Source organism: Setaria italica, chromosome VI (genome assembly GCF_000263155.2).
Source record: "Setaria italica strain Yugu1 chromosome VI, Setaria_italica_v2.0, whole genome shotgun sequence".
Lineage (NCBI taxonomy): Eukaryota > Viridiplantae > Streptophyta > Magnoliopsida > Poales > Poaceae > Setaria > Setaria italica.
The window spans coordinates 25704873-25718808 of record NC_028455.1 but is presented as its reverse complement, the minus strand read 5'-3'; the positions used below and the strand labels follow the sequence as shown (position 1 = coordinate 25718808).

The window sequence follows — 13936 nt, the reverse complement described above, 5'->3', positions numbered from 1 at the left end:
CATGGAGGGAAAGCTCTCTAATGGGCCTTGAGGATTTAGAAAAAGGCTCACTTATCATATTTTGTCACTTCAAATTATGTGCCTACCTTTTTCCATGCAAGTATAAGGTTCAAGATCAGTAATTTTAACTAGATGAGAACCAAATGCAGATCCTGATTATTGCTGGCAGTGGGCCTAATTTTATCACGCACAGGCAGCTTCTCCTGGAGCTCCACATGCATGTTTTTGGCAGAGTTTTTGCACCTCTCACTGGCTGGTAATGCAAGAGTTGTTCAGTTGTTGCCATTTGTAGTTCTTGCCAATGTTGATGTGACAATATGTTCACATCATCTTGTGCAAAAAATAATCAGTCTGGAGTCTTTGAGTTATCAGACTCTTCCTAAATATCAGCATGAAAAGGTGTTGCCTGATTGAGAAATTAGAAAAATTTTGTCTAGGGTCAGATTTGACAGTATATCCCAAATCTCTTATCAAATCCACTGAAGAGATCAATGTTACAGGTACACTGCAATTTATTCGTTCTATGTCCAGGAGACCAGAACTCCCACGAAACTGCAATCCGCTCAGGATTAGTCCCATTTGGATCGATGTAGACGCTCTTCCTCTTAATAAAGTATGTGTCCAGGCCTATTCGTGAAAAATGGCAAGAACTCTCACGAAATATAGATACAGGTTCCCGCTACAATCTCAAAACAGACTACTGTATGGGTAAATAGGCAACGTTCAGACTTCAGACTATGGAACGAGTATTCCAATTTCAGACTAGCGATAGCGGTGATACATCATACGCATATCTCTGCAATGCACACATGTCCACGGGGTCAGTGGAGGATCAAGGCAGTACGAGTGTACCCACTGCGACCTGCAGACATGGCAGCTCAGAAGAAGCTCCTCAGGTTCACGGCTGTGGCACTGGTAACATGCTCCTAGCCCAACCTACACAATGGAGGGGTAAGCATCGCGAACCCAAACTGATTCAAGCATGGCAGGCCGAACTGATGCAAGCAGCAAGGGGATAGGATCTTACCCAGGATCGAGAGAAGCCATAGCCTTCATTGCGGAACACAAAAACATCAGTAGAAGCTTCACAAGGAATGGTCTGTGAGTATATCTTCTGATCGGAGGTGCCTGCCTCGTCCACCTTACTGATCCATGTGAAACTGGCTTTACAAAGGGGACATGTTGAGACTTTCCCCCTGGAAGCCTGAAACACGAAGGTGGAGCTGTAAGAATTGCAATTTTTTCATTGAACATAAATGGAGGGGAAAAAACCTAAAAACCTATAGCAATGTCAGGTTATTGCTAATCCCTTTGGCCCAAGACTTGCCATTAGTTCGACGTAACATTTCTTTCAGTTATGATATAATTCTATCTTGAATCTGCATTAGTACATTCTCTAATTTCTTAGTCTGAACTAAACCACAAGCACAACATTCAAGAAGGCAAGTCAGTTATTGTAGGGCAAAAATATGTCTCCAAAGTATTGAGTAGAAGGAAAACACAATATAAACAAAGATTAAACAAGAATTGAACTAAAGCATACCAGACAATCTGCCCATTCTTGAATGCATGAATAACAGAATCGGTGTCCACATCGTAAGATGCCCCTTGTAGACGAAAAATCTGTCCAGCATATGGCACATGATAATTCTTCTTGCTTTTCTAAATTAGATGTTTTTTCTGAGGGTTTCTTGTCATCTCGCATTTCATCATCAGCTATGGCACCAAGGCTGCATTTATCTATTTGCTCCTGAGTACAGAAAGCTGGTTCCTGTCCAGATAAATCACATGGAGGCAAGCTTGTTGAACTCTCCCTTAAGTCAACATTTTCTAGTTCTTTTCTTCTGTCTGGTTCATGCCTACTACTTTCACCATATTCGTACATTGAATCCAGGGTACTTTGACAAAGTGATGATGATAATATGTTTGTCTTGGTATGTTTTCTTCGAACTCCTATAGACAGAGTATCCAAAGTCTGAGGTTCATCGAAGCTGTCAGAAAAACAATCAATTTCTGTAAGATCCTTCCTTTCCCCCTTCTGCTTCGATGTGTTCCTTGATGTTGTGTGACTTGACTCATGAAGACGTTTTCTTGTCTGTATTATCATTTGATATAAGCATAAGCTTACAAATAAAAATGTAAAACAAATGAAAGTTAAAAAGAACCAAGCTGTGTACATGTATTCATCAAAACCAATATACCCAAAAGGGTGCAGCCTATGAGATGCGGTAGTCACAAGTCACAACAGGATTTTTTTTTCATCTTGAGCATGGACACATGGACACATGCAACAAAAAATCAGTATCATCAGTATTAAAGAAAACAATATCTCCATATAGGTCCCTCGAGTTGTCCTTAAGCAGTTTTATATTACAATAAGTTATTTGCCTACCAGATCCTTTTCTCTTTTTTTTATTAAGCTGGGTCCTTTGCTTATGAATACAAGTATTAAGCAAAACAGAGCACCACAATCTGGTCTTTTTGAAGGGTCCTTGATCAGAATTCAAGACCAGGGTACTAAGAGGTTAAAGAAATTTCCAAGACTATAGTTAAAATAAAAGAAGGGGTTGATAAATATGAACTTGCATATTACCATGACACTTGATACATTGTCCTGCAGATGTAGGACATCTTTATCTGTTGATTTTTTCACACGCTTCAAACGTTTTCTTTTTTCCTTAACATCTGATGAATCATTCTTCTCGGAATCCCCATCACCAACAAAATTCTGAAGCCCACAGGAGAGCCAAGCTCTATCAGAAAATAGATACTCCCTCCATTCCAAATTATAGGTCGTTTTGGTTTTTCTAAGTTCATAAATTTTGCTATGCATCTAGATATACGCTATGTTTAGGTGCATAAGAAAATCTATAAACCTTAAAATGCCAAAACGACCTACAATTTGGGATGGAGAAAGTAGAATACAAATATAGAAGTAAACACAAATATAGAGAACTTCCAAAACTTCTAGAGAAACTAACTTTATATGTAGCACAAGTACATATAATTTAAAGTTTAAAAACTCAATTAGCAGCTTAGATGTAAGCAACAGACGATTTAGAGTTCCTGTATGAAGAAATTTTTTATGTATATACATGGCAGAAAGTTTCTAATACACCACATGCTGCCCTGATATACCCGCTGAATCATTTATACTGCAAACTTTCATTTCATTGTCAATTTCCTTCTTTATACATAGACATTGAAAATGAGAACCATGTATGACGATGAAGTGATCATCAAATATCACAAGATGAACCATTAGACGGCATTTCTACCTCACTAGAGTCTAGCCCATGATTGAACAATTATAAATATGCTATATGTGTTTAATTGAAATAATGGATGATTGATTGAGAAATCATTTTTTAGTTGACCTAGCAGATTGAAGATCAAAACGACATGACGAATGGCACAAAGATTAGAGAATACAACATCTAGAGACTACAAGCAGGAAGAAAATCAAGTGCAGCTTGTGATTCTTACTTCTTTTAGTAGGGCTGATTCGAACCATGTCTGATGCTCCATATCACAATCTGAATCATCAATCTTGATAGTATGGCTGGCCGTAGGAATATCACAGAAACCATCAGGTAACTCTTTCAAAACTCTATCCTCCGTGACTTCATTTTTGTTGCCTCGTGTACTGGGACGAGCAGGGAGCTCTGGGACTGACCCTGCTTCTTCACCACTGTGTATCAGGCAGAAACGAAGGCTTTCTTAGAAAGAAGTCAACATTTTTACAGAATAAGATAGTATCTGCAACTTCTAGCTTACAGAGACTGTCCCTGCTTCTTCACAACTGTTAATCAAACAGAATGATAGGTTTTAGCTGAGAAAAACTGTCAACACATTGGCACAAATCTAAGAACAAAATGTGACAGATGGATTAGAACAGTCTGCAGCAATTTCGTTCTTTTGACACATTATAACTGATGTTGTTGTGCAGTTGCTGTGCATCTATGCAAACACAATTCCTAGTTACAATTTCACACTTCCCCTTAAAATGCTCTACCCAGTTCCCCAAGTCAAACAATTGCTAGGCACATGTCTGATCATATCACAAGTTCACAACAACAGTCGTCGAAGAGCTGCTCCTACCTTTCCATCAAGTAGGGGCCCTCCGGGAGACGCCTCCCCTCCCTGAGACACTCCAGGAACCACCGGTGGCTGACGACACGCGTCCGGAGCTTCCTCGCGATGTCGTACTTCTTCCCCTCGAGCCTCCAGCACACCTGCCCGCCATAAAGCGCGCACCGGATTCAATTTCGGATCGCGCGGAATCAAATCAACCGAGAAAAATAAAACCGGAGCGCAGGCAGCAGGGCGGTGCGCCGTGGCGTACCAGGTGGGTGATGGACTTGCTCATGGTTCCGACGTAGCTGGCGCCGGTCTCCGAGATGAGCTTGACGAGCCTGTGCCGCTCGTCGCCGTGGTAGCCGCTCACCGTGGCGACCACGCTCCCCATCCCCTCGACCGGCATGGGATCCGCCGCGGGGTGGGTCGGCGGGACGGAAACCGCTACCGAGTCCCCGGTGGGGCGGCGAACGGAGGTGGGCGGCGAATCGCCAGCGCACCGCGGCGGCGCTGCAGGGGGTGGGGAGACGAGAAGTTTCTGGAGGCGTTCGAAACTCCTCTCGCTTTTTCGTGTTTCCCTCCCTTTTGCGGTTGAAATTTTCGGGGTCCCCCGCGCGCGCCCGCGGTGGTTCGTGAGCTCAGCTTAACATTTGATCAATTTTTTGTGAGATTGGCCCAATGTTCGATGGGCCATTTGTTTGGTCTTAAGGTAGGCCTGGCCCAAGCCAGAGCAGCCCAGATCTCTTCATTTCACGAGAGAAGACATGCGTTAGAGCATTTGTTTGATCTTTTTGTAATGTTCCCTATAGTTATGGAAACACGACGTTCGGACAAAATGATTAGTACATTTTTTAATGATGACTGGAGCGACTAGTATTTTTCCAAATTTGCAAATCTAGTTTCTCTAAATCTTACCCAATGAAGCCACTCAAGGAATGTCACCCTTCTTTAGTCTGATTCCTTTAAACTTTGCCCCTTTACTAGGCCACATTTTACAACTCACCTTCCATATTGACGATTTTAAGCTAAAATCATCCTAGACTCCTCTGCAGTACTTCTGCTGCAGTTGAGTCATTGATGCGTGACCCTGGACTCACACGTCAGTGACTCAACTGCAGAGATGTACTACAGAGAATCTGCTTCCCTTTGTTCAGGTGAATTTAATAGTTCTCCCTATGTCCAGGTGACTTAAGACCATTCCTCCTCAACTCTAGTACCATTTGCCTTTTGGATCGGTATTAATGTTAGCATTAGTACCGAGTTCAAAGTTGAAGGTTCCTGGAGATCTTTTAGTACCGGTGGTGTTATGACCCGGTACTAACCATCCGGCACAAAAGGTAACCCTTTAGTACCGGGTGGTGTTATAACCCAGTACTAAAGGTCTCTCCATGGATTACTTCAAAAGAAAAGCATATCTACCTCCATCACATGTGCTGTGTAGGTGGGATGGTAAGGAAGGCTTGCGCGAGGCTTGAGGTCGTGGGTTCGAATCCCACGGACCGTGCATATTTACACGTGACTTGTGACTTGGGATGATGCGCGTGTGCGAGGGCTATTGATGCTCGTTATTGATATATTTATAGTGGTATTTCCATGCATGTTGTTATACTAACCCGCCACTTGGCACCTGAAATAATCCTGTTTTTGCATATGCATTGTATTTTGGAGAACATTCTATTTTTGTAGGAAATTGGACCTAAAAGTATATTTTTGGATAAAACCCCGAATAAGCATTGAACCTATCAAAGATGAAGGCCAACAGACTCAGTAAGAGGCCAGGCCAATCGGCCTAGTGAAGCCCAAGTTGATCGGCTAGGAGCCTTCTGGCCTCCTCCGACGCTCATTTTTAGCAAGTACTCCTCTAAGATTACTTAAGGGTTAAGATGGTGAAGATATGACAAGTATCACTTTAGGATCAAAGAGGAATCAAAGAAAATCAAACATAGATTTGGAAAGTTATCAAAGATCAATCTCATCCCAAAGCTATCGACGTGGCAGGCCCACATGCATACAAAAATAAGTTTCCAAAATATCATAGGAGACTTGGCAACGAAGTTGGGCGCGAGGGGGTAAAAGGAAAGGCTAGGCCGATCAGCCTGGACCCCCAGGCCAATCGGCTTGGGGCTTTCCTTGCTCCCCTTGCCTTCCTATTTTAGTCACACGTCTTCCAGACTATAAGTATGCCCAAAATTCATTTGCATAGAGGATCCGTCGATCAAAAGTCGACGAATAGAGGGACACACACCAGAGGGAGCTAAGGGCCACTACAAGTCTTCGAGGTTGTCTAGGAGATGGCTTAGTAGACCTAGCCACCATGGTCGTACCTGCGAGGCGAAGCCATGGTGGAATTACAACAGGAAGACAATAGGCTCATACTACCTTTGGTTGTGTTACCTCATATATATGGATGTGATCTATTTACCCTGTCTATAATACTTATGTCTTGATTGGGTTTACCTTTATATGCAATTCATGCTTCATTATAGGATTAGATCCGTTTAGCTAGATAGGAAACCCTAGTCAGTTCACTGCTGATCCATGGATTGATAAACCTTGGATGGAATACTCTAAGGGAAAAGCTACAATGATCCATGCGCTTGCAGTTCACAACTTGGCGTGCTAACTGCCGTCAACAAGCTTTTCTGGTGCCATTGTCGGGGAGCGAAAACTCGAACCCTGGGGCGATCTATCTAATTTTTTGGACTAACCCTAATTTTTCTATTATATATACTCTATTTTTCTTGTTTGCGTCCTTGAGAACAGGTAAATGCTAGATGCCAGATGATCGAATATAGACTTTCATCAAGTCTGAATTCACCCCGATAAGATGATGATGTTGGAGGTATGCCCTAGAGGCAATCATAGAGATGATGATATTCCATTTGTATCCATGATTTATATTGTGTTCCTTGAATATCCATTAAAGGCTACTTGAATTGATTTGCAATTATGTGAATTGTATGTGAAACTCTTTACTTGTATGGTTATTCTAAAGTTGTCCCTAGTCGGAATTCATGTGAGGACACACATGAATATTAGACTAGCACATGTATTAGTTGATGACTATGTTTCACAAGTCATGGACATGGAGATGTTGAACTAATAATGTGGGCACATGTGGAGACATGTGCTAGGACTGACCCAATACGAGAAGTAGTTCTCTCTTTACACAACATATACGCTTTATCCTTAGACCTGAGATTGTCGCATGTACTCAAGATGTGGATCGACTTACTTAGGGGCTATCAAATACTACGTCGTAACAGGGTAGTTATAAAGGTAGCTTTCGGGTTTGTCAAGAAGCATGCTATGAGACATGATCAATCAAGATGGGATTTGCCCCTCTCTAATTGAGAGTGATATCTCTGGGCCCCTCGAGTGATCGGATCCGAAAATGCATGGCCATGCTACGTACGGTTAAGAGTTAACCTACAAAGGGATTCTGAATCATAGGATCGAGAAAGAGCGGTCGGCTTGAAGCTAGACCAAATATCGTGAGGCAAAGGGAATAACATGTATATAATGTTGTGATGGTTCGTCTGATATGATCTTCATGTGCGTATAGGAGTTGGCACGTCTTGCTAGAGGCCGCTACCGACTATTGGGCCGAGTAGGAGTACTCGGGCCATGTCTATACGTATCCGAACCCATAGGGCCACACACTTAAGGGGCTGGAAGCCCAATTCGGATGTGATCTGAGTTGGATTAGGTTTAGAAGTACTAATGAGCCTCGGACCCAGAGACCTGTTAGGAACCTCTATAAATAGAGGGGTGGGGGCGCCCTAGGGTTTACACCTTTTTGGCGAAACACATCTGCCGCGCCTCCCACGCCCTCGCCTGTTGCAACTCGCGGACCTAGCAGTCCGGCTTGCGACGCTTCCTCCCTGCACGTGTGGATACCTTGGAGGTGTTGCGCCTACCTGTAGCACTTGGACGAGCCACGACGAGCCGACGACGAGCCACGACGAGCCGCAGCACGAAGGGGATCTTGCTGCACGTGGACGAGCTGCTGTGGAGCTGCTGGACGTCGACATGATCGACTATGTACGACTACGTTGATCGACTTCGCTGCATCGACGCGAATCTACATCTTCCGCATCATTGCGTCGAGTGGTAATCCCGTGATCCTTATACGGCAGTTTTCCTGGTTTACGCGGTAGAAAATTTTGATTTGCGCTAGTGTAGCCTACCTCGTATCCCAACAGATGACAACATCAAGCTCGACTCTTTAGCAGTAGGTGTTAACTTTGTTAGTGGCCTAGCATCTGCTATCGAGTTCACACCAATGAAGACAATACAAATGATGATAAACAAGGTATGCTGTTATGTCAATTAATTTTTAAGACTAATGTTTCTTGGAGATTTGTTTGTTCAAGTAACATGTGTTGGGTCATGCCCAAAAAGTTGTAAGTTGGATCATCAACATCTCAAACGTTGTTGTTGTGATCAATTTTCTACCCATGATTAGATATGTACAATAAAGGAAAATTGAATATTCAAAAGTTCCATCAAGTTTTATTTCCAACGCATCAAGAATTGCTAATTTTCAAGATCCGTACAAGGAGTTATGATAAAATCTTTCAACGCTGCGTGTTGTGAAATCAGCTCAGGACAGAACATAGTGCCGGAGTAAACCGGTCGTAACTCTTTCATCCGAAATCCATTTTAGGTGAACGACCACTTGTTGGAAAGAAAATTTGATGCACTGTGAAATGGAGTAGAAGTTAGGTATATGTGCTGTAATTTATGTAGAGAAATTTAATAGAGAAGAGGCAACAACGAATGACGAAGAAGGTAGTGATGATGTTGAGGGATGATTGGAGGGCCTCTCTGCACAAAAGATGATAACTTGAGGTTGATCAAGACTAGAAGCAACAAGATTAGAAGCACCATGACACTACCAATTTTCTCCAGTGGGATGCTCAAGAATCTTCTAATTGAGTGATGCAATCAAGGAGATTCCTATAAGCGGTTATGGCCAAATCATTGAAGGTTGCGCGTCCTAAAATTAGTTTTGAACAATGCACAGTGCTAAAATAAAATGGGCATAGCTCTCTCATTGGAACTCTGTTTTAGATGAATGACCCCTCGTTGGAAAGATAATTTCATAAAATTTTCAATAGAGCTATATGTCGGTATATGTTCTATTAATCTTGCTGCGGAGGTCTCCTACTGGGCGTTTAGACTCTAGGTTAGCCCCATGGTGGTCACGGCCTCCCGAGGGTCCTGCCTGACTACTTGCCACTCTAGCTTGGCTTGGTCTGGTGCCTTCGAGTTGATTTGATCTGGATGGAGGACCTCTATGACTGCTGCCATGTTTACTTCGTTGGGATGGGAAGCATTGGACTGACTGTATCGGATTCTGCTGATCGAGTTGTTCGTATACGAGTTCTGTGAGTTTAGCCAACTATCTTGTGTACTTGTTCTAAGGCATCGCGTGGGTGATGAGATCAATAGACGCGACGAAAGCCAGGGGAGTACGATGGTGACACGTTTGAACTGCTTCAAAGGCATTATCCAGGTTCTTGATTGGTAGGTCCGCTGCAAGGCGGCGGCGGTGCTCTGCTCTTGCGGCATTTATTGCTCGTCGTCGAGTTCTTTGTGCTTCGTTCTCTTCTCCGACAATGTTGGCGGTGAGTTCATCCTGCGAGACATCATCAGGGTGACACTCATGTCGCGGGTTTCTGTCCCATTGCTCTTCTTCTTCGTGCTCTAGTCCAGTAATGGTGGTGAAGAGTTCTCGCTTTTGTGAGTGGCTTCCCAAGCTTGAAGTGATGACCTTCATTGTGCCACCTTCCTCGTAGATGGGTGACAGACGAGCTCCCTCCTAGTACGGGAGAGTGTTGAGGTAGGCGATGAGGCACGGATCATCGTCTTTGGCTAGAGCGGGTGGCTTCATGATGGGACAGTAGACAAATCTGCCTTGGGGAGCTGATGTGATTACCAGGCCTTGCTACGGACCTAATAAAGGAGTCTCCTTGTCTGGATTTGAGTAGTAGTTGAGGTCCTTGATCGTATCCATATCGGATTGTGATCTGGACAGGGCAGCCTGATAAATAGTGGCCGCGTTGTGGAGTCTGAACGGGAATCGACTCGGGTGGTAGTCCGACTCGCACGATGGATTATGTGCCGGCTCAGGAAAGTCAATCCGACTGGTAGAAGAAGTTGAGTTAAACTTGGACTCATTCCCCCAGCCTTTAACTAGGTCAGAAATTGAAAATTCGTCGAAATTCTCAACGAGATCCTCCAAAGCTTGGCGCTGGAGCTTCATGGTTCGCTGCTTCTTCTCCGGGGTCGATGCAATGTGGTGGCGGAAATTTCCAGCACCGTCTGTGATGAAAATCCTGGAGCCAAAGACAAACATCGCGCCTACTTCGAACGTGATGATTGGCTTGATGATGACTTGTGCCATCGAGTTTGCCAATTGTTGGTGTTTAAACCCGAAAACCTATCGAAGGGGTGCCTGAGGTAGTGTTTTGGTTAATGGAGCTCATCGAGATCAGGAACTCAAAGATAAACGCAGACACATGATTTAGACAGGTTCGGACCGCTAGATTACGTAATACCCTACATCCTGTGTATTGGTTGGACTGAATTGCTTTGGAGGGGGTCCCTGCCTCACCTTATATTGCCGGGGGTAGGGTTACATGTCGGTTGGTTACAAGAATACTAGTCGGATATGACTAGAGGAGTTCTACTCTTATTACAATGAGTACTTTTCTAATCCTCGACTTGTCGTTGTCAACAATATCGCATCAAGGCTACAGCAAGTAAATTTGTTTTATGCCCGTAAGGCTCGGATGGTTGCGTGAGAGGATACGGGGGTTATACTGGTTCGGGCAGGAATAGCCCTACGTCCAGTGTGGGGAGCTGCTCGTGTTACTCACGCAGGGTCTGTAGCAGGGGTTACAAATGGGCGAGAGAGGGAAGCTAGTCCCAAGTCTCTGTGGGTGTGCACCGATGCTCGTGAGGAGAGGGTGCGAGTTCGGTTGGTTTGAGAGTCGTCCCTGTCTCGGGCCCCCTGGTCCTCCTTTTATAGCGCAAGGAGGACACAGGAGTTACAGATGAGCTAGGCATAAGGAGAAGTAAAAGAGATAAGCGTGTAAGGTAAAGCAGAGCACAGGTGGAAGGACCGAGTCCCCGGAGTCACCGCCTTCCCTTCCGGTCTCCGTCTCTCGTCATCTTGGCCGCCGGAGGGGGGCGGCTGTCGTTGGACCCTGTCGACGATCCTCCGGTCGACTGTTGTTGTCGAGCGCGCGAGATGCGTGTGTCGTCCGACCGCTGTAGCCAAGCATGATGATGATGTCCGACTGCCACAGCTGTGCACGTCATGGGGGACGGCCGACCTCTGTAGCCCTGCATGCTGACCGGGAGGCACAGCCAACACGTCTCTGCCGCCAGGCCAAGCGTGAAACTGGGTGGCGCTCCCTCCTGTGCTAGGGGGCGTAGGTAATGAGTGCCCTACAACGAACAGGGGAGGCGGCAAATCAGGACGGTGCTGCTGTAGCCTGTGCGGTCGTGGCTACAGTGTACCGCCTGAATACTGTGGCGGGTCACGTCGAGGAGCGCGGGCGCCTTTCTGCGTGCCAGAGCCATATCGCATTTATGGCGAGGTTGGTGGGGGCCCATGAGACCTGTGTCCACGTCCGCTGATCCGCGCCCACCTCGTGCGAGGCGAAGCCCTGTCTGGTGGGCCCAGATGCCTCCGACCCCCTCCGCCCGGGGTCGGGTGAGGCGGAGCCTTGCGGCAAGGGGTCGGGCGTATCCGACCCTAGGACCGTGGGTCGGGCGATGCGGAGCCTTGCGGCGAGGGGTCGGGCGAGGCAAAGTGGTATACTCCGTCCACGCCGAGTTGGCAAAGGTCACTGTTGCCGTGGGTGGGCCCGGGCCCTTATGACCTTTGTTTAAGGGGCATAAGGAGGTCATTGATATTTGCCCCCAATAGTAGCCCCCAAGCCTTTGGTGGAGCAGGAATGCTCCTCCAGAGGCTGCATTCATCATTCGTCGGGGTTCCTTGTTTGTCTTGCAACTTGCATTTGATCAGGGAGAAAAAGTTTCGCTTATTCGGCTTGGCCGGGGAGTTTTGTTAGGCAGGGTGTTCTGAGGATGGCTCGGCACGGGAAGATTCCCTATCATTTCGCCAACCACTCCTACTCCAAGACTCCAAATCGCGACCACGCGCGTGGTCGTTGGTTGCGATGCCAGCCCCCGAGCCCCCGCGCGTTGCAGGGGACCGATCGGGAGGCTGGATTGACTTTTGATCATTACCCCTCAAGCGTCCGTTCGCTGGGACGGAGGGGGTGAGCCGTGCCACGTTATCCTCGTTGGACGAACCGTGGTGCTCGTTGAGCTGCGAACGGGTCGGTCCGAGTGGGGTCCCGGTCCCCATTCGGGCGGTCCGGCTCGGGCCAAGCTGGTGGCGTACCCCAGGTTCCGGCTGGCCAGTTTATATAGTTCTCGAGTCCGTTCGATTGGATCCGGGGGCTCGTTACCTTTCTTCGGGGAAAAACCATGAACTTTGATGCCAGTCCGGACTCGAACGTGAGGTCGGGATGCCCTTGGCTTTAGCTCACCTGGGTGATGGTCGCTAGCGGACCCGTCCCATCTCACCCCTTGCTCGGGGGAGTCCTGGGGCGACTGTTGAACCCATAGTGGGCCAGCCTTCGAACCCCTGGACCATAATGGGCCGTAGGAGCGTGTTCAGCTCTGTATCCCTTTTTTACCTGTTGGTGGGCCCCGGGCCGGACGTGGAGGAGGTCACGCGCGTGCGCTCCCCAGGAGGCGAAGTGGCGGAGAGTACCAGGCCCGCGAAATGAGGGAGGGGGAGACGTTCCCTGTAGCAGATCGTGCGCATGGTTTTCCAAAAAGGCGGGGGTGATGGGGCGTACCTGGCGTCGCAATAACTGTGATGGGACCGCCCATTTCGCTTCCCGCGCGCCCCCCTATAAGACAAGGGAGTCCGCCTTGCCAGTTCCGCCCGCACCTGTCCTCAAGCCTTTTCTGCCTTCTCGCGCACCTTTCGCCTTCCTCCGCTCAGCGCAGCAGCTTTCTTCACTCCCCACCGTCGAGCCTTCCATCCCCTTAGTGATGGAGTCCTAGTCGCGCTCGAACTTCGGCACTTCGCGCACCAATGGCCTCGTGAAGAAGGGCCTTGTGGCGGAACCATCCAACTTAAACTGGTTTAAATGCGCCTAATCGCTGCCGACGCAACAATTATCCGAAACGCACTTAAAACAGTATAAGTCCGGTCGTTCGTCGAGTGTCCCTAGGACTCCTCGAAAGATCCACGTCGTGTCTCATAGCCATACATCAGGATTGTATCCGCGATGGGATAGCATCAACAAATATTATATTTTTACATACATATATGAGGTACGAGTTAATACAAGACATAGTTTGAAGCAAACTTAACAGTGCAGTGTTAGACAGAGTTCTAGGATTTAAAACATAAACGGTTCGGTGGAGATGAGCATTATAAAACTTCTTCTAAGGGTATTGTGAGACTCATAACAATACCCTAGGGTTTCGGGGCTTCCTCCTCGGTGGACTCCTGCGGTGCTTCTGAAAAGATAGCCACAAGGGATAACCCTGAGTATGGGGTACTCAGCAAGTCTTACCCGACTAACCATTATAATAGTTTTTCTTGGAAGTACATGATAGCTTTTTCAGTGTACTTGGCTGATACATTTTTGCCAAAAAGCTTACTACAAGTGAGACCTTAGTTTTATCTTTTACTTGGGTTAAGTCTTTACCTAACCATTCTAGGTGAAGATAAAAGATTATTTGCAAACAACAAGGTATTAAGTCATACACCAAACATTATCAGAAAGATATGACATTCATGAATTTATGCTACGAT

At 46.3% G+C, this 13936-nt stretch overlaps 1 protein-coding gene across 2 annotated transcripts; it reads right to left on the bottom strand.

Annotated features, from left to right (window-relative positions):
* Positions 1-444: 444 nt before the first annotated feature.
* Positions 445-4635, bottom strand: LOC101764105. Of its 2 annotated transcripts, XM_004973366.3 has the most exons (7): positions 4346-4634; positions 4102-4235; positions 3487-3691; positions 2594-2728; positions 1544-2095; positions 1028-1204; positions 445-936 (listed from the first exon to the last, which is right to left on the bottom strand). In XM_004973366.3, exons 1-7 carry the CDS (start codon positions 4481-4483, stop codon positions 763-765), a joined length of 1515 nt encoding a protein of 504 aa, XP_004973423.1. In that variant the 5' UTR covers positions 4484-4634; the 3' UTR covers positions 445-762. The 2 variants fall into 2 exon arrangements, with proteins under 2 accessions (XP_004973423.1, XP_022683126.1); XM_022827391.1 differs by lacking the exon at positions 2594-2728 and having other exon boundaries at positions 4346-4635.
* Positions 4636-13936: the final 9301 nt, after the last annotated feature.

Bases quoted from the DNA above. Each gene is read 5' to 3' on its own strand.
- LOC101764105 (XM_004973366.3), bottom strand. From the start codon at position 4,483: ATGCCGGTCGAGGGGATGGGGAGCGTGGTCGCCACGGTGAGCGGCTAC. The intron at 4,236-4,345 runs GTACGCCACGGC...TATGGCGGGCAG, and splicing joins GCAAGTCCATCACCCACCTG to GTGTGCTGGAGGCTCGAGGG. The intron at 937-1,027 runs GTAAGATCCTAT...TCCATTGTGTAG, and splicing joins ATGGCTTCTCTCGATCCTGG to GTTGGGCTAGGAGCATGTTA.